The sequence below is a fragment of the Chionomys nivalis genome, chromosome 8 (assembly GCF_950005125.1).
Source record: "Chionomys nivalis chromosome 8, mChiNiv1.1, whole genome shotgun sequence".
Classification (NCBI taxonomy): Eukaryota; Metazoa; Chordata; class Mammalia; order Rodentia; family Cricetidae; genus Chionomys; species Chionomys nivalis.
In genome coordinates this window covers 89457712-89478338 of record NC_080093.1, presented here as the reverse complement: position 1 = coordinate 89478338, position 20627 = coordinate 89457712, and the positions used below count along the sequence as shown (strand labels likewise).

The 20627-nt window shown below is 42.7% G+C and overlaps 1 protein-coding gene across 1 annotated transcript in view; it reads left to right on the top strand.

The window, feature by feature from the left end:
* The window catches only part of Syt9 (synaptotagmin 9), a 169006-nt gene that overhangs the window by 29495 nt on the left and 118884 nt on the right, over nt 1–20627 (top strand). Inside the window, exon 2 of the mRNA XM_057779974.1 lies at nt 19397–19748. Coding sequence (XP_057635957.1) covers nt 19397–19748 — 352 coding nt within the window. The remainder of the gene's footprint in view (nt 1–19396; nt 19749–20627) is intronic.

Sequence of the window (20627 nt, the reverse complement as noted above, 5' to 3'; positions counted from 1 at the left end):
GTGTGTTTGGTGGAGCTGATTGCATGTTTCTGCGTCAGGGGAAATTGAGACCACAGCTGAGGACTTCCATTCAACATCCTATGGCAAGGTAGAAAAGAAGTGTGTATTCGCAGAAGCACCCAGGCACCCAGATGGCAGGCTGTGCACATAGGCTCTGGGGTGCCCCTTGGTAAAGCATGCTTTATCACAGTTCCTCAGTGGAGCACACCTCCCAGGACACTCTGCACTCTCTTGGACTCAGGGACCCTTCCCAGGCCATCTGGGTGCTCCACCCTGTAGTAGCCCGTGACCCTGCTGGGCAGAATCTTCCAAGAGCTTTCCTATACTCTCTGGCTGCAGTTTGTGATCCTTATTGGTCAGAAATTGTAATGGTTCAGCTTCCCGTTTTAAAGTGTGCTGTCTATCTATTAATTTAACCTCTGTCCATTTTTTTACAAGTTTAAGTATAACGATACAAGTAATATATATGTACAGTGTTTGTGTAAAATGGAGAGGGACAGACTTCAGTTCACTCCTGTGAGTCTACTCACAAAACAACCATATTTATTTACCCTTGCCTAATTTTAGCTTTATGCTAATTCACTCCTTACTGTAAACAATACTTCAGATTGTGTTTACGGGCACTAGACTCTCTTCATATACACGCACACAATGAGGAATCTTCCCATTTCTGTTGTGTGTGTGTGTGTGTGTACATGTGCAAGTGATGGGGCATCACAGGACAGCCTCCTGTACCATCTTCAGGAATACCATTATTTGCAATCTGAGCTCATGTAGCTGTCACAATATTGCAATTTTGTATAAAGGTACTCATTAACTCATTACCAAACTATGAAATATGTTGTGACCTCAGAAATGGAAACAGTTTTGAAGAATTCAGTCACTTATATCCAAAGTCTTCAGTTATATGCTTTTGAGAGATGAACGTAACATGATTACATCGTCTCTGTCTTTGACTCTTTCTTTCTTTTATGGCATCTTGTGTCTCTTAAATTGATGTATAGTATGTTCTATCCCTATACTTTTCAAACAAGCAAACTTGTCTTCCCTTATTTCTAATGTAGCTCACTCTTAGTGGATACATCTATAAAACACTCCCATACTTACACTAAGGAAAGATTATAAGAGCCAGAAGATCAAGGAATTTGTTGTAAGACTGTCTCCTAGAAATGTGAGATCTACACCCATAAAGTCTCATCAGTGTGACTGCCCAAATGTGAGCTCAACAAGGGCGACACCAAAGAACATGCTGAACTGCACAGGGAAAAACCCATGAGGCCTCAGCCCTACACAGAGAGCTATGGGCAACTGAGGAGAGCTGGGAGCAGTAGTAAGGAAGAGCACACCAAGTGATTGTGAGTGCCAAGTGGCCAGCCCTGAAAACATGCAAATAAGTAGCTTTATATGGAACCAGCAGATTATATTTAGGGTATATATGCATGAAATAAATGGTTAAAAAAGAGGCCATGAATTTGAAAAAGATTGTAGAGGGTTATATGGGAGGACTTGAAGGAAGGAAAGGAAAGGGAGAAATGTTATAATCATATGCTCTTAAGAATAATTTTTACAAGTAAATAGTAAATAAAATTATGTAAATTTAAAGGTTGAAGGGCACTGGGTTTCATGGCAAGAGTTAGAGGGAAGGGTTCTTTACAGTTAATTTTTCAGCATTGGCTAAGGGGCTTCTTACAGGTTCTTTGAGTCACAGCAGTATAAAATAAGTAGGTATTTGTCAAGGGATTAGGAACTGGGATGTCTGAGATCTCAGCAATTAGGTGAGATGGTATCGCCTTAGATAGTACTCTGGTTGGGGGCTTAAGAGGGACTTTATGTATAGATTTTATCTATAGTCTATGTAAATATTTTACTGCTATTTAGTAAACCTAAAGACATGTTTTTATCAAAGATATCTGTTCATCAGCTATCCACTGCTAGGTGATTCTTACATTTTATGACAATGTCTCATCTTTCCAACTTTTCAATATGTCTTATTTTTCATTAATTATTGTGTAATTATTGTGGGCCTAGGACACAAATGGATCTCCTGGATCAGTAACTAGTCTTTAGCTGACCAGATTAGGAAGGACCCCTGGTGTGTCATGCATTGTACTTTCCTGATTCTGCAATTGGGCCTGTGGGGGACAATAATATATTACATAAAAGGAATGTTTCTGTGGCTTTGTTATGTTGTGACTAAGACCATAGCTTTTCTAATACTCCCTCATTTATGCTCTCATTGACCTTTATTCTCACTGATATTTCTTCTGCTTTTCTTGCTTAGGCCTGTTCTTTCTGAAGTCTACCTTCTGGCCTGCTGCCAGCAATATGGCCTCGGTTTCTCTGAGTCCTGTAACTGTAAGAACCGTGCTCTCTTCTCATGCTGTAGGGAGTCCTCATTACTCCTGTCTGCAGTGCCCACATTCCTGGTATGTAGAGAGCCCCTCAAACAGTCTTTAGATGGCATCTCATGGCCATAACTGCTTGGGCCTCTCTTGATACTCATGACTACCCACAAGGGTATGAGCTCTGTGTAACCCCACAGGGGAGCATGTTTACATTCAGGGTCAGAGGATTGGGAGACTATTAGTCATCTGTGTATATGTCATATACCCATGTCATTTGGGTTGTGCCCCCAGCATCCTTCTTCACTTGGTACTTGTGCAGCATCTGCCATCCGGGTGGTGCCTCCTTCCTAGGCATCCTGCTGTCCTGCCTGTGCCCCCTATCTATAGGGCACCCTCTCATCTTTCCTATACTCTATGGCTCCAGTTCTTTTCTGTGACCCTTTTCAAAGTTAAGCTCTTGTCTTGTGACTAGCTGTCATTCAAATGATTCAAAACCCTTGGTTCACCATAGACATAAAGTAGGCAGTGCTTAGAGGAGCGTGGTGTGGGAAATGCCGACTGAAGAGGCAATGAGTACTGAGATCCGGTGTGGGACGATGAAATAGCTCTGCAAATAGGAGCAGTGAGTGTAATGCCAGTGAGCTGTGTATTTTAATGTGCAACAGTTGTATGCTATGTATATTTTACCATCATTTTTTAAAATGTAGAAAATACTGCCAGGTAGACGAGATTGTGGAAATGTTGTAGGTGAAACTGTCATTGCCTGCTTGCAGCTAAGTTCTGCCCACTGCCTGTTAGTGAAGTGCCTACAACTCATGGAGGACATCCTTGTACCTTCCTGTGAGTGTCAAGAATAGCACTGAAGTCTTAACCACTTCTTTTTTTCCTGGTTGGTGCTCCATAGAACAATTGCTGTATTTCTTCATCTTCTTTTGGCCATTCACTTAATTATACTGTTAGTAGAAATGAGTGATAGAAAAGATTCTGCTTTCATTATAATACCATTAAATATTACTAAAAGGAAATTGATTTTAAATCATATAATTTGTGGAGGAAAGGTGATGATTAAATACATAGCTTTTAACTAGTTACAAGCAGTCCCATATCACCATGTCCAAATCAATAAGTGACCTTATTGATGATTCTCTCTTAAATACTCAAACTTGTGCAGAGTTCGTAGAAGTTTCTTTTCCTTAAACACATTTTTAGTGGAGTGAGAATAGATAAAGTAGAAATGATATATAGCTTATGATTTTATCACTTATCAAACAAGCATGTGTCTTGTGAATTGATGCAAGCTGGGTCGCGGAGATTTAGAAATGGAAATTTTCACTCTATTTGAGAAGACGAGATATGGAAGGCTCTTCCATCTCAATGTGTTTTTGTTTTACATATTAGGAGTCTCCAGATAATTTTTCTTGATGTTATCCAGGCATCCAGAGCTAGGGCCAGGCCAGGGATAGGAAATAACCAGTTCTACGGTGAATTAGTCTGGGTCCTAGTGGAAGCAGGCAGCATGATCAAACTCGGTAATTAAAAACAAGGATTCTCTTCAGTATTAAGGTCAGCGTTCAAGGAAACCATTGAGAGACAATGCATACTCTAGGGCCAGTAACAGAAGGGAGCTGTCATCAACCTGTGGATTGAGAAGGACCTAGAGGAAGAGCTATGGCTTGAACATCAGGACACACATGACATGCTGGCAACAAGAAGACAGCCAAGGGATCAAATGCCTTAGCAGGCCTGTCCCCCACCATCTAGTTTTCCATTGGAACTTCCTATTGGCTAACATCAACTGGAGCAAAATTCATAAGGGTCAGGCTAGAGTGACTGAAAGCAGTGAAGAGAATGGAGGCCAGTGCATTCGGGAAGGCGGGATTTCCAGTGTCTCCCATTAAAAGAGGTGAGGACAGGGTTTCATAAGCAGGTGTTAAAAGAGGGCCTTTGACTATAAGGAATGTCATGTGCAAATAGGGAGTTAGTTATGTGATCATAGGATTTTTTTTTTTAAGTTCCTAATTTAAAAGGACACAAACATTTTGGAACCGGAACTGTGAGGTGGCTAAAGCCTAAATAACTGTCAGATAGTTATCAAAAATCATCCAATGGCTCATTGTCTCCAAAGTTTCCTGGGACTCTCCAGGAACTGTGCTCTCAAATAGGAGCAGCATGTGCTTAAGTCAAGTCGGCATAAGACAAGTCTGCACTCAAGTCTCTAGGTTGTCTCCTCGTAACTTCCCTCCCCACAGCACTCCATTCATACAAATAGAAGCTTCTGAGTCCTCCAGCCACACCAGAATAGGCCCAGGCAGCAGAAAGCCAATGTATAGTCTGCTTTCAGCCAGGCCGGATGCCTCGAGGGCAAGTCTCTGTTTTGATGGTGTCCAGCCACTTCTGATGAAGGACTCAAAGAGAAAGTCTGCTTAGTGCTGGGATCTAAAGCCCAAACCAACTTCCCAGTGTTGCACCTTGTCCTGTGCGTGTGGGCAGATGCCAGATAGGAGTGGGAGACAGGATGAGTCTGGGGTTCGTGGTCAGGCAGTCCACTTAGTTGCTGAATGATGAAGGGCTAGGAGAAGTAATCATGTTCACGGAGGGGAGCCATGCTTCTCCTGCAGAGTCTAGTGGGAAGAAGCATTCCCAGACGCTGGTCTATGAGATGTCCAAATACTAGTTCAGAACAGTGTTTGTCAGCAACCTTTTGGTCTTCTTTCCCGGTGTAGATGAGAAATTTGAGCAAAAATTGGATCAAAGTGAGAGCAGATCTGGCCTAGCAAAGGATTCTGACCGAAAAAGCTTGGGAAAGGGTCCAATGGGAGGTGTGGATCATTGGGAAACAGAATGGAAGTATCTGTGCAGATGCAGGTGTGCAGCCAGGTGAAGAGGAATGTCCCCCCATGGCAGAGGTGACACTGTAGGCTGCCAGCAGTCTCTGAGTCTCTAGGTAACTCCCACAGTGTTCTGGTTTGTGTGTATGTGGGGGGGGGAACTGTACCGTCTGTCTTGTGAACACACCAAGGAGGGTTGTTGATTCCTTCAGTCTAACTTTGTCACTGCCTGTTATATTTCAAGAAGTTCCCTGCCAGACCTCAGGCAGATAGTTCTATTCCTTCACAGATCATCTGCATATCAATCTTCAATGACTTTTTTTTTTTTTTTGATTTTTGAGACAGGGTTTCTCTGTAGCCTTTTGGTTCCTGTCCTGGAACTAGCTCTTCTAGACCAGGCTGGCCTCGAACTCACAGAGATCCGCCTGCCTCTGCCTCCCGAGTGCTGGGATTAAAGGCGTGTGCCACCACCGCCCGGCTTCTTCAATGACTTTTTTCAATAATTCTAGCACATCTGAATGTTTCTGTTTATTCTACATGTGCCAGAATCCCAATATGCTTAAAACATGGGAACTGGACATGGTGGTACAAATCTGTAATCCCAACAGAGGTAGGAGAATGGATTGCAAATTCAAAAAATAGCCTGGACACCCCTCCTCCCCTACCACACCCATCAATGCCTGAAGCAGATGGGAGAATGTCCCTGCCCACCCCTACTCCCCCTTCACCAGCTGCAACACTCAGGAGAGCAGGCCCTGCACCTCACCTAGGCAGCACAATAGAGCCAACCATGTTGGTGGAGGTGCGGGTGAGCCAGCTCTAAGGTTGTGAGCCTGGGAGAGAGAACTGTCCCTATTACTTATCTGCCATGTATGGGTAGGAAGAGATGCTCCGCTCAGCACTTGAGGTAGGTGGGAGTGTTATGATGTAGCGAGATGGAATTTTGTATCAGGTGACAGAATATGCCATACAGACAGAGCTTAAGTGTAGCTTTCATTGAAAATGGAGGGAGAGGAGAGAGTGAGAGAGAATAACAGAAGATAGAAGAGAGTGGGTAGGGCTTGTCTCTTAAAGGGACAGGGCACTGTCTACTATGCAGGCAGGTATGAGCAGGCACAGGACATGATGCTCTGTGCCAGGGTGTGCCTGAATACTGTCAGGGAGATCTGTCCCTGAGGTCATAGGAGAAGGAAAGCTGCCCCTGCACCTTATCAGCTGCAGGCCCCTACACCTCAGCTGGGAAGTGGTGCAGCAGAGCTGGCCCTGAAGGTATAAGTGTGGGAGAACTGCCCCTGCCCCCTGCTCATCACCACAAAGGGTGAATCAGCAAAGTCAGTCCTTGAGAGCCACCCTGGCAGAGAAGACAGGGGAGAACTGGTGGTCTGAACAACCCTGCAACTACCCAGGCTCAGAACCAACATCCATCTCATCTGAGATCTGCTGGGGCATGAGCTAGGGGTGGGGCGGTGTCAGCCCTGTAGACCCAGGGCTGCAGGATCTCCGTGACAGGGCAGCAAAGGGCTGTCCAGGAAGGGTCCCAGTGAGGACCCAGCAATGATGGTGCAGCAGAGACCAGGGGCCTTGAACCAGAACAAAGATTCTTTTCAATAAATGCCTGCACTTAGAATATGCGAGTAAAGGGGTTTACTTTGTAACTCACTGTCATGCTGCAGCTTCCATTTCGAGTTGTTCCCCTTCGATTTTTCTTTTCTTCCTTCCTTCCTTCCTTCCTTCCTTCCTTCCTTCCTTCCTTCCCTTTCCTTTCCTTTTTCCCCTCTTTCTCTTAAATTTTATTTTGGGGTAGGGAGGGGGATGGGTGGGATTGGGAAGCATGATGTGAGAGATCCAAATAGTAATAATTAAAAAAAAAAATCTGGATTACATAGTTCCATGCCAGCCAGAGCTACACATCTTGTGTATGTCTCAGAAACTCAAAAGCAAAAACAAAAGAAAGTGCAGATTCTACATGCATTTTGTTCCAACTAGGTAAGCGGTAAGATATAAGTAGATTTCCCCACAATCAAATAATTTCTAGAGAGAATGGAAACACAATAGCCAAACATACCATGGTGACTGAGCCTTCCTGTCATGCAGACAGTGAAGGCTTGGGTACAGCAAGCCTTGAAAGTGAGCATCATAAACACAGGTGCTGCAGCCCAGCTGTGAGTGTTTGCACCTGCAGCCCCTGTGTAGCCTCATTTGGCTGAGGCAGAGGCGACAATGATCGTGTGAAGAAGAGCTGGTCACACCCATGAAACAGCACTTTGCAAATTAAGGTGCAAAAGTATATGTCTCCCCGTGCTAATTTTAGGCCAGCTGCTTAGTTACACAGGCAGAATCATTTGGGCAGCCTTCTAAGCAAGGAATCTTTGGACACAGTCTGGTTACAGATAGACCATGCTCTGCATTAGTGACAGGAAAAAACAAAAAAACAAAAAAAAAAAAACTGCAGTTGATGCCATTTGCTAGGCTCCGTGTTCTACTTCATTTTACTCAAGGTCTTCTTAGAGTCAAGGCAGCTGCGTGTTCTGTTTACCTGGCTCAGCACCTTAATAATGGGCCTCTGCAGGCCTGAGTTAATGCTCCTTAATCCTTGCAATTTTCACCATGAGCTAGAGCTAAGAGAATCTCATGTCTGCTGCAGGAGTAAAAAGCAGGAATGGGAAAAAAAAAAAGCAGGAATGGCCATAAATTGTAGCCTCCAGTTGGATAGCACTCTGATGGTTATAATGGGAGTTATTAGGATGACTTTAGTCCTAGACAGAGGCAGACTTGTGAGCCCAAAGACAGTTGTCAGGCTTCACAAGAGCCACAGAATATATAAGAAGTGTCATGTCTAGATCAGAAGACTGTAGTGAGGCAAAGACTTAGCTATGGTCGCAGTGGATAAATGGTGCAAAGTCGGGTCTAGGTCCCTTAGAATGTGAAAGCTCCTTCCTAATCACTGTATACGTGTATGTATGATGGTTTGAATGAGAATGACCCCTATAGGTTCATGTATTTGAATGTTCGATTCCCAGTTAGTGATGTTTAGGAAGGATTATGAGCTGTGTCACTAGGGTGAGCTTTAAGGTTTCAAAAGTCCTCCAGGCCCAGTTTCAAACTTGCTGCCTCCCTGCTTGAGGTTTAGATATTAAACTGTCAGCCGCTACTCCAGCACCATGCCTGCCTGCTTCCACAGTCCCCGTCATGATGGTCATGAATTCATCCTCTGAAACTGTAAGCAAGCACCAATTAAATGCTTTTTTCTTTAAGCGGCCTTGTTCGTGCTTTCTCTTCACAACAACAGAACAGTAACTAAGACATACAGCCTATAGTAGGAATCCCTGCCCATTATTTTCTCCTTATAGTCTGTTGAAAACATAATCAGATGCTGTGAATTTGGTCTTATATGTGAAGTGTGTACATGTAGAACTAGGCTTATTAGTCTTAGTTTAGGAACATTATGGTCTTCTCTCATTGAGTGTCACTCTGATAACTTTCCATCCTTCCTTCCCATGTCTTTCTTCTGTTAGGCCGTCACCTTTTCAGTGGAAGTCACTGCTCAAGTCCGGTTCACACCTCTATTAATTCCTTACTCGTGACTCTCTTAGCCACAGCCATTGTGTTCTCAACATGCTTTTTCATTTTCTACCATTTGAAAGACTAAGAATTTTTCAAATCTAAGCTTCATTCCTGTTGGCTGTCATTTACAGTGCTGGAAGGTGCTTTGCACACTACCAGAGAAGTTATCACCCTTCTCACCCAACTGTGAAACCTATGATCTACAATAGCTACTTGTGTGCTAGTCGCTGTGTACAATGGTGCCATAGATGTTAAGGGAACAACCAATCATTGTTTGATTTGATTTAAGATCCTCCCTCTCCGCAAAATGGATCAATACCTGACACTGTGAATGAGGCTATGGAACTGTGGCTAAATAGGTCATTGATCCTAGAAGAAAAACCTGCCACTATTATTCATTAAGTGGGCATAAAATGACCCCTAATGACTTACATTTTTCAATTCTCATCAAAGAAATTTCTTCCCACAGTAAGTGGCAATTAACACAGATGCCTACAACTAATCAATATTCAGTGAATAGGAGAAATTGTAAGTTCATTTTGAAATAAGATATTTGTACTACTATCCTCAAGTCTCAGGGATCTATGCAAAAGAGGGGTGAAAAGGTTATTAAGAGTCATGGGCCATAGATGACTTAAAGAAACAGTGTTTCCTAGACATAACAGGGTGTTACAATGCACATATGAACTCACAGTGACTGGGAGAGCGATCACAAGGCCCAGCCAAGATCAAGACAGATAAAATCCCAGCGTGGAGGATGGTAGGTAGACGTGAAGTCCAGTCCCTAATTGGGGAGCTAGTAATAGTTGATTATTGATGATAGTAGAAAGAAAGATGGCTTTCTTTAATGGAGTGACACACAGTATAGCAACCACACTCCAAAGCAGACTCTATTCCTAAGGGAAGTTGGTCAACAGAAACTGGACTTGATAGGTTTGCAAAAGCAAAGTTATAAGAGAATGAAAAAGATGGAGTTGGGTAGGCAAGGAGGTGGAAGAGGAGTTGGGGGCAAGCTATGAATATAATCAAAATACATTGCATAGAATTTTCAAAGAATAAATAAAAGCATTATTTTAAACAAGAATTTTCCAAACACTTAAGTTTTATCTTTTTTTGCTTAATAAATTTGTCTTCAATTGATTTCTATCATCTTTGAAGTGTTGACATGTTTTTGTCCTGCCCAGTCCCACAGCCGTTCAGTCCCAAAGAAACACACAGAGGTCTACATTAATTGCAAACTGATTGGCCTATTAGCTCAGGCTTCCTATTAACTCTTATAACTTATATTAGCCCATAATTCTTGTCTGTGTTAGCCATGTGGCTTGGTACCTTTTTTGACGAGGCAGTCACATCTTGCTTGCTCTGTGTCTGGTTTCCTCTGTGTCTGGGTGACAACTTCAGACTCTTTCTCTTCCCAGAATTCTCCTGTTCTCATTGCCCCGCCTCTACTTCCTGCCTAGTCGCCCCGCCTATACTTCCTGCCTGGCTACTGGCCAATCAGCATTTATTTAAAATACAAGTGACATGGTACATACCATTGTCCCACAGCACTGAAGTTTCTCTTAGTTTTTACCCAAGAGGCGCCAACTTTCAATACATTAACTTAGAAATAACTGGAACTAAATTTTGTTGTTTGCACATTCTGTTTTCCACAAAAACATTGTACATGAGCACAGCTTATCCAGTTCTTCACACCATGCAGCAAAGACCACCTAAGTTCTAAAAACTCAGTTCTCGTTACCATCAGAGACACCAAGAGAAGAGTCTTTACCTCCATGTGCCTGTCAACAATCCATCCATGGCCACATGGGGATTCAGTAAGAGGGACTTTGACCAGCTCTCTTTTCATTCTCAGTTATCATCAGAATCACCCCAACAGTCCATTCCTGATCTCTCCAAGCACCCATGTCAAAACTCAGCAGTGTCTGCCTGTTGCGCAGTTCGAGAGCTGCTCTGTAGCATTCCTGCTTCCAGATCCCATCTTCAGCCTTAGGCTTTGGGGAGTTATCTGAATCCCAGATTTGGTCCCATGCTCCAGTTTCCAGCATCCAGGAGTACCCTGAATTGGGAATAGTAGTACAAGAATCCTCCTGGCTAGTACTTTCTTAAGGACATGGACTAATCTTATTTTAAGCTTCTAGTTTAGTGTTTAGTATATTTCAGTTGTGAGGGAAATACCTTCTCTTGTCCTCAGAAATTAAATGCACTAGGCACTGATCAGGCTCTCAGTGTATGTTGGTAGCTGGACCACCTCGTAAAGTCTGACTGTTTAACTGCAGGGATCACTTCATTGTGGCAGTAATAGATCTGACCATGGAGCACCCTGATCCTAGACACATCATTTATAAAAGCAAAATAATTTATACGTACTTAGCACCTATAAGTTTAATTTTTTAAAAAAGAATTTTGGTGTGTGTTGTGTGCTGTGTTTCTATATGATGTATTCATGTGAGTGTGTGGGTGTGTGTACACATAGAATCTAGAGCAGGGTGTCTATATCTTTTATCATCTTCTGCTTTATTCCTTTAAGACAGGGTCTCTCCCTGAATCTGAAGTTCACTGTTTTGGCTAAGCTGGCTAGCCACTGAGTTCCCGGGATACACCTTTCTTTGTTTGAGGAAACTGGGGTTCTTCCCAAGTGTAGCCATACCCTGCATTCTTTTACTTGGATATTGGGGATTTTAACTCAGGTCACATTACTTACACAGCAAGTGCTCTTATCCACTGGTCTATTGTCCCATCCTGAGCACCAGGAACTTTCATTACAGACAACTCCAAGATGTACAATATTACTACGACAAATAAAGATATAGAGAAATTAACCTAAGATTACACAGTGTTGAGAGAAAATCATTTTTGTTGTTTTTGCTTTGAGTCAGGGTCTTGTGTATCCCAGACTGACTAAGTAATGGAGGGTGGTCTTGAATTTGTAATTCCCAGTTTCTGCTTTCCAAGCTGAGATTACAGGGTGTGTCTCCACACCCACTGCAGAGACACACGGCATCACTGTGACCCGCATCTCTACTCATCACTGCCTACTGGGTGCCTACAATTTAATTACACAGCAATGTCTTTGCATAATTGCATTTCCAGGCAAGTTCAAACATTTTAACATCAAAGCATTTAATTTTAACCTGTTATCTATGACACGTGTCATTTTCTTTTTCTTTTATTTTTTTATTTTATTTATTCCTTGCTCGTGGTCTCTCTCCTTCTGCTCCTCAACATGCTATTCAGAAGATGCCCTGGGGCCTCCTGCAGTATGGAGCTGAGTTCCTCTGCACTGGGATTTCCAGAGGGCTGGGTTGTTTAAATGCACATTTGCCCTCCTCCCCTTCTCCTTTTCCTCCTCTTTATTTGTGTTTGAGAAGGGTTTTAGATTCACAGTAATATTATTTCTTTAAACTGTAACAGAAAAGAGTCCATTGTATTAAGTTACATATATAATGAAGTGTTAAATGTAGCAACACAAAAGAGATGTGATAGAGGAATTCTCACATAAAATTTTCTGGGTGATGCTAGAGATTCATTTTCATACGGAATGTCCTGGTTGGTTCTGTTCTCTGAAACTCTTAACATCCCTTCATGAGAGCTGTCTGGTGTTGCTGATTTTCTCTATCTAATTACATTACCACTTTCCCTGCAAGGCCCCATGTGATGGCCTCAAGTTCTACATGGCCTAATTTCCTAACAGAATTTCCTGGTGTTATCTGTATAGGTCCCAAAGATGTGACTGGTCCCAAAGACACAGAAAATGAAGTAAAAAATCAAAGATAGAAGAGGCTTAAGTTCTCTAAAACTGAAGGACAAACGGGTAGAGATCCACCAAGCATCTAGAACATGACACTATGATCTTAGATGTTTTTATTATGAAATGTAGTAAGTAAAGATTAGAGAAAGTCATAAGGTTGAGATAAAAATATAAAGACACAGGGGCTGAAATCATGATGTCTGTGAGTAAACTCCCTGCTGATCTGCAAACACAAGGACCCGAGTTCAAGTCCCCAGCATACATGTAGTGTTCTTGTGTTCTGAAAATGAGCCCAGGCAGGCACACACACACGGTTTAATTTGTACAGATCAAGATTAATTTGTAGGTATTTATCACTAATTGTAATCCATAAACCACATGTATCAGTTTCAACTGAGATTTGAGATCCTTCTTAAAATTGGAGATTCTGAGCTGGACGGTGGTGGTGCACAGCTTTAATCCCAGCACTCAGGAAGCATAGGCAGAAGCAGGCAGATCTCAAAATCCTAGGCCAGCCAAGTCTACAGAGTGAGTTCCAGGACAGCAGTTCTCAAGCAGTTAAAGTTCCAAGGCAGTTCTAAAAAATGTTACTTGCAATCTTACACACTTAATCACAATAGCATATTTGGGTAAGAAATTTTAAGTTGAATGTAGGTTTTTGTTTGCTTGTTTGTTTTTCAGAAACTTGCATGCATTTCCTTGTTGTATATAGTTTCTGGTAAGTCAGATTATCATTCCAGTTTCTTAATGTTTTAGTGTGTGTGTGTGTGTGTGTGTGTTTAATAGGATGATTTTTGTTTGTCTTTCACTGTCACCCTCTGCCTTATGTTTTGAGTCTCTTCTGACCCCAAGCTCACAGATTCCATTAGCCTCCCTGGCCAGTGAGCCCAGGGAATCTTATCCTCACATTCTCCTCTGTCGCCTCGGTGCTAGGGATACAGATGTGCATGCTCACACCCAGCTTTTACATGTATGCTGGGGACCTGAACTCAGGTCCTTGTGTTTACAGAGCAGCAGGGAGTCTACTCACAGTCATCATGATTTTAGCCCTGTGTCTTTATTATTTTTATCTCAACCTTATGGCTTTCTCTAATCTTTACTTACTACATTTCATAATAAAAACATCTAAGGTCATAGTGTCATGTTCTAGATGCTTGGTGGATCTCTACCCATTTGTCCTTCAGTTTTAGGGAACTTTAGCCTCTTCCATCTTTGATTTTTGCCTTCATTTTCTGTGTCTTAGTCTTTCAGTAATTTTTAATATTAGATCTTTGAGGGGGAAACACCCTCTGTCATTGCTTGCATTTCTGAGATGGGAGTTTTGTTCTTACTGGTTTAAGTTTATTTCTAATCAAGTTCCTTGGCTGTAGTGTTGCTGCATTGCTCTTCTGTTTGAGGAATCGTCTTATGCTATTCCCAGGTCAGATGGGATCTCCAGGGTCCTCTTTGTTGGTTAATGCTGCATCCATGCTTTTTAATCTGCACTGCTATTTCATAAATCTCAGTACAGAAATAATTTGTCTCTGGCTCTGATTCAGTTCATATCATGGGCCATTTGTTCTAAAGCCTAAGCTTGGCTGGTGTCCTTTGAATTGCTGATCTTTCTGTTTGGTTTCATTCATTGTTCTTTCTGGCCTGTGGTGGTTGCAATGAGAATAGCCCCATAGGATGTTTGAATACTTGCTTCCCCATTGGTGGAACTCTTTGAGAAGGATAAGAAGGCGTGGCCTTATTGGAGGAGGTGTGTAATGAGGTACAGGCTTTTGGTTTCAAATGACTTTACCATTTCCAGTGTCTCTCTTAGTCTCCTGCTTGGGGATCAAGATGTAAGCTCTCAGCTGCTCCCTAGAACCATGGGCTAAATCCTAAATCCTGCAAAACCATAAGCCAAATTAAATGTTTTCTTTTACAAATTGCCTTATCCCAGAAACAGAAAAGTAACTAAGACAGTGACTGATATTCTTTAGTCCATACATAACCAGTGGATGAACAAGTTCTTTTTTTCATTGGTCAGGAGTACTTGCCACTTATTAAATTTTGCAGCTATCCTTTAGGATTATAATTGTCTAGCTGGGATGCCGTGCTGCAATATTGTGTCTGGTGTGCAGCCACCACTGTTACAGTACACCAAGGGCCATGGTGAAGACCTAGTTGCAGGGCATTGTTCTTTATATCTCCACCCTTGAGAAAGTGCCACATAGCTCATACTACACTTTAATAAACAGCCCCCTGCCTGTTTCACTGCCAGCCTTCAGGGAACTGTAGCATTTGCCCAAGTCCCAAATCACCATCTAATTACTTTTTGTCCCATGGACAAAAGAACTGATTACACTGTTCTTATTCTTTAGGAAATATATGTCAGTATATTTTATCATTATTCTTTTCCATCTTTAAAATATGCCATAAATGCTACTGAGTATGTGTAATGAACATATATGGAATTTAAAGGTTATAAAGCAAATGACCACATACCTACCACCCACCTTTAAGAAATAAATTATCTCTTTAAAAATATTCAGGGATTCTAGACTGACTTCCCAATCCTACACCCCTTTGCTCAAGTCAGGTTATTAAGAAATGGGAGTGGATTTGGTGATTTGTCCTTCTTTTAGGCAGGAGAGAACAATACAAACACAGTGTCTCGAGGACACATGAGCTGTAGGTAACAGACACTCAAATGCTGCACTGAAGGCTGGTGGGGTCGCATAGGCTACCAATGCTTTCTGGGATTCTGGCAGGTGTTCTGAAGCACTGCTCACTCACCTGGTGTTTTTGTGTAAACATGAAATTTTTACTCTTGTTGGTTGCAATAACTATGTGCACACACACACACACACACACACACACACACACCTATCAGATTGTGAATCCATAAGATTCTAGCCACCTCAATAAAACACAGATAAGCAGGGATCCAGATTCCCCTTCTAACTGTACCTGAAGGAAGGCAGGGTATTCTGAAGCCATTAGAGCCTTTCTTATTTAAAAATCTAATCAGATGGTTTTGCATTTCTTTAGGGGAAGTGATTTCTTTTATTGAGTCTTCTGTTTACTCTGCCATTCACATTTACTTTTTATGTTTACTGTTCCAAATACAGTCTGCATTAAAGAATTTTAAAGTACCAAAACAAAACAACAAAAGATTCTACCCACCCGAGTTTACAGACAGCAGCCCTATCCTTTCATAATTCAAGGTCAGCAGGGAGGACGCAGAGCTCCTAAGATGGGCTTCACCATTACCTCCGCACTCACGCCAGGAATTCTTCGAAATGTTTGGCATCCAGTGTTTAGGTAGAAAAGCTCTCTGCTTTCATGATCCTTGCCCCATGACTGGAATTAAGAGCGAGTTTGTTTTTGGAAAAGGAAAGCCTAGATGCCATTTAGCAAGCTGGAGTTGTTATGAACTGGGTGATGGTTACTAGTAACAGTGGGCCAGGCTCCGTGCTGCTCCACAGGTTGTGTGTGCCAGTGGAGTCCTGAGAGGAAGTGTACTGAGGCAAATGAGCTCATGTGGGATTTATTATTTATTTTTTTATTTTTAGATAATATCTCACTCTGTATCCCTGGCTGCCCTGAAACCTGCCATGTAGACCAGGGTGATGTGTAACTCTGATGTTTCTCTTGCTTCTGCTTCCTGAGTGCAGGAAGCAGATGTATTGATCACTATACCTGGCCTGTCATGTTGAGCTCAGTCTTTGTGTGTGTATGATTGTGTGCATTTATATGCATACCTGTTCATGTGTACAGAGACCATAAGGTGTCAAGTCTTCTCCCCTTTTACTCTCTGTCTATTCCTTTGTGACAGTGTCTCCGCAAACCTGGGCATCATGTTTCCTCAGCAAGCCAGGAAGCCCCAATGAGTCTCCCATTTCTCCCCACTCAGAGCTGAATCAGAGCTGTGCATAGAATGCCTGGATTTTACATTTGTGATGAGATCCAAAATCTTGTCCTCATGATTGCACAGCAAGTATTCTTAACTGTTGAGCCATTTCTTAATTTCTTAATTGTTGAGCCATTTCTCTAGCACCACATTAAATTCCTAAGTCCAGTCTTAGTTTACCCTGAACAATCTGGGGTTAACGATCTTAACCCCATTTAGTTATTATGATATAACACTTTGTTTTCCTTTAAAGCATCCCAGCTCCTACCGGTAATTTATATGGTTATATACATTATCCAGCTCTTTTGCCCTGACACCAAACCCTTTTAAAATCACAGAGACTCTAAACGCCAACTCTTTAGATTTTACTCGTGGATCTGTGCCTCACTTGTAACTGTGTCACAGGCTGTGAGTCTGAGTTAAATTTATTCCTCGTTCTAGACTTGGTGCTTGTTCCATAAATCATTTTTTTAGGATGCAAAGGCTTGAAGATCAGCCTTGACATGAGGGCTCGCTCTTACTATCAAAAGAACCTCCAGTCTGAGGTTGGTAATTGTATTGACTCATCTTCCATTGGTAACAATGGAACAAGTCAGTGTCCCAGACCAACAAAGAGAATTGTGATTTTAACCAGCTCCATGGAGGAGAGTGTTAAGACATGGGAGAGTGATCGGTAAATAATACACAGTGACCATCTCATAGTCCTTTCCCCACTGTCTCCTACCGTCCCCCTCCTCCAGCCTTTGCAGCTGCTCTCCTTGCCGTGTTTGTCAAAAACAAAGCTGCAGTTGTTAATGAAGGAGTTCTGGCTGCATATGGAGTACAGACTGTGTCAAGGGATCCCACTGTATGTGTAGCCTGGTTTGTGTTCATATTCTCCTACGGGGGCTGGGGTTTGATGTTTGCTATGTCTGTAAGTGTGGCCCCAGCCAGCTGTTGTAGAAGTCTGCACCAATAGAGACTTCACTATGTGAAATGTCATAGCCAACTGGAGCCTGAGGTCACACCTTTTCTTCAGCACCCCAACCATGATGGGGATCTATGAAGCAAGGTGACTTTATTTTGCCTCTATCAACTGTGCAACCTACTCTCCCCACTTCTCTACCTGGGAACTTTTGTGTGTGAGAGAGAGAAGGTTTGTGGCAACCTAAACCATTCTTGAAGTCACCGTTATACCAGGGATAACACTGAAATCCTGGTACTTCTGACTCTACTTCCCAGTTGTGGGATTACAGGCATGTGCCACTATGCTTGATCCATGCAGGACTGGGAATCTGCTGGACCACCTGCATACTGGGCACGCATTCTGCTATCTAAGCTACTTCCCCAGCCCTGTCCTGCGATTTTTCATTTTTGGTTTGATTTCTGTCCCTTCATTGGCTGGTCTGAAGTGTTCACTACTGATTGGCTTTTCTACAACAACTCAAGAAATTCCTTCATGTTACTCAGTGGTGATGCTATTCCTCATAGAAAATTGCGTATCTTATTTCAGTGAGATTTTGAGCCCAGTTGATGAACGGAAACAGGAATCCCAGTGTTATAAGCAGAAATGTAATATTGTTTGATCACAACAAAGATTGATGGGAAGCATAGGGGTATCCATTTGATCCATCAGCAGCCTGGCAGCTTGCTCCTTTCAAGAGCAATTTTCATGACAAAATGATTATTATTTCATAAGAACAATCAAAGTCATGGTGAAATCATGGCTGGTGGTTGGTCGGCTTTATTCAGTGCATAAGTGGTGTAGGTCCTTCATGATTTAGCAGGAATATGACTGTCACAAATCATAGAACACTTATGGGTATTAATTTTTTAAAATTTTTCCAGAATATGAACCAATGAAGGTATGAAGACTATTATCTTACTGTGTCTCCAAAATGTAGCATACTGTTTGTGACATAATAGGCGTTCAGAATACTGTAAGGGAGCAGCGCAGTTTAACACCTGGTAGAGACAAAACCTGGGGAGAGTCTTGCGGGGCGGGGCAACACAATGAACATGTGGGAGCGTCCTTTAAAGTGTGGTATCAGGGATGACATCAAGTTCCTGATGCAGTCTCTCTGACCTGACCTTGAGACAGGAGACTACGTTTTGCCTTGAAGGGTGTGAGTATAGCTATAGAATACTGTGAGGCCGTGGGACATGTGGTCCACACACACTCACCATCATTCTCGGCTGTGTCCCCTTGCCCTTGTCCCTTTGTGGCACGCCTGCAGACCTCTACTGTGGTTTCAGCATTGGGTTCAGTGTGGGATTTTCTTCTGGCCATTGAAGCTCCTTCTTTCTCCTAGGCTGTATGCTGAAGTGCTGGTATGGAATGTTCTTTAGAACTTCCCTCAAGTTAGTGACTAACAGGAGTGGGCGGAGGAGCCCAGGATCTTCACTTCTTGGGTGGGATAGCCCTGAGGTGCACAGAACTCTTTCAGCAGTTTAGCCTGTAACTACCGCTCTAGTAACTGGATTGATATTGCACAGCATACTAGGTCCCCAACTTGGTCTGTCTGGTTTTTTTTTTTTTTCACCTTCTAAGAAAACCTCCTGCTCTTGAATAGATGTCCCAGGCTTTACTTCTGGGGAAACTCAAAATTGTGACATTCTAAGTTTTGAAGACCTAAGGGGTAGGTATTTTTGATGCTACAAAGCACACTAACCATGTGAACTTAGGGCCCTAAAAACAACAGAAAGATAAATGTGGTTTAATTCCTAACTTGTATGGATCTTTGAGATCTAAAAGACAGTTAAAAGTTCCACACTCAGAAAACCTTAGTGATAGTTGTTTCCTGTAAGATAGGCTTATGCAACCTGCAGGGCCACTCAGTCTCCTTATGCAGTGTTATCTTCTTTCTCCCTTTGCCCTTGGAGCCTCTGGTTTGTATCTGCATCCTCATTGTCAGGTAACACTGCAGCATCTCCCAGCCCGGCCTTCAGAGTTGGGTCCTTCAGTATGAGTGGACGAGATGGTCTGCACAGAAGGTAGCCCTGAGAGCCATCATTGCACTGACTGATTTTTTCCATTTCTCCTTTGCAGATATCTCTGTGAGCCTGCTAACCCTTGTGGTTACCGCCTGTGGTCTTGCCCTCTTTGGTGTCTCTCTCTTCGTGTCTTGGAAACTGTGCTGGGTTCCATGGCGAGAGCGAGGCCTGTTCTCTGGTGGCAAAGACAACAACCAGGAGCCTCTTAACTACACAGACACAGAGACCAATGAGCAGGAGAACAGCGAGGACTTCCTAGACCCACCCACACCCTGCCCTGACTCCTCCATGAAGATCAGCCACACTTCCCCCGACATTCCCCTTTCCACCCAGCCAAGTGATCAGGAGAACTGTGCCCATGCCATCCGTGTTCAGCGACAAGTCACAGAGCCAACGCCATCAGCTCGGTCAGTAATGCCCCTTCCTTTATGAATGCAAGGCAAAGGACCACCCCGCCTCCCTGTGTTTTGCCTGACTAACTGAGGGTCCAGTAATCATCGAGATGTCCACTCAGTCTCAGAAACATCAAAATAGTGCAACTCTGTGGCTCTTTGCTGGATTTAGAGCTCTACTTCGTTTCCATGGAATCCATAAAAGTAATGATGGACATTACTCCCACGTCATATACTTATTATTTTTATAAACAGTTCTAACATGGGTGCTGTTATTTTAATTTTTCAGTAAGGGAAATTTAGAATTAAGGAGGTTGTATATTAGCATGTACCCAGATCAGGATTTGGGCACTAGAATCTGAGCTGTTAGGTATTTTTTTATGGTGTCCTCCTAAAGCCATAAAGATTCACTGTGCTTCTGACCTATGCTAGCATTCACAATAGGCTGACTTTAGATGCCACAGTATACCCGGAAGTCTTGTCCATCCCCCAGGCTTTCTAACAGTTGTAGACTGCTGGGAAGGGGGATCCTATTGTCTGCATGCTGTGCGTTCCTCAGCAGTGGATAGCAAGAGTATACTGGTTAAAACCCTGTGGACTCTGGGTGTAAAGAGCTGCTTTATGTGTCCATTTCGGCTTCTGTAATAGAAGGATAGTAGAAATACCAACGTAGGAGTGGTTTTGAGTACGAAAGGGTAACACACACTTGCACAGATTTGCACTGGTAGCACTGTCACTTAGCCTTCCATGTCACTGTTTTCACACAACTCTTCCGGGATGCTGAGGTTGAGGCATTCCTTTTCCAAATGCCAAAGTTGTGCAAAGGTAACCAGTTCTAGTGACTGCATAGAAAACCTCATTTTTAATAAGGGATTTTAGGAAAGAAGACATGGG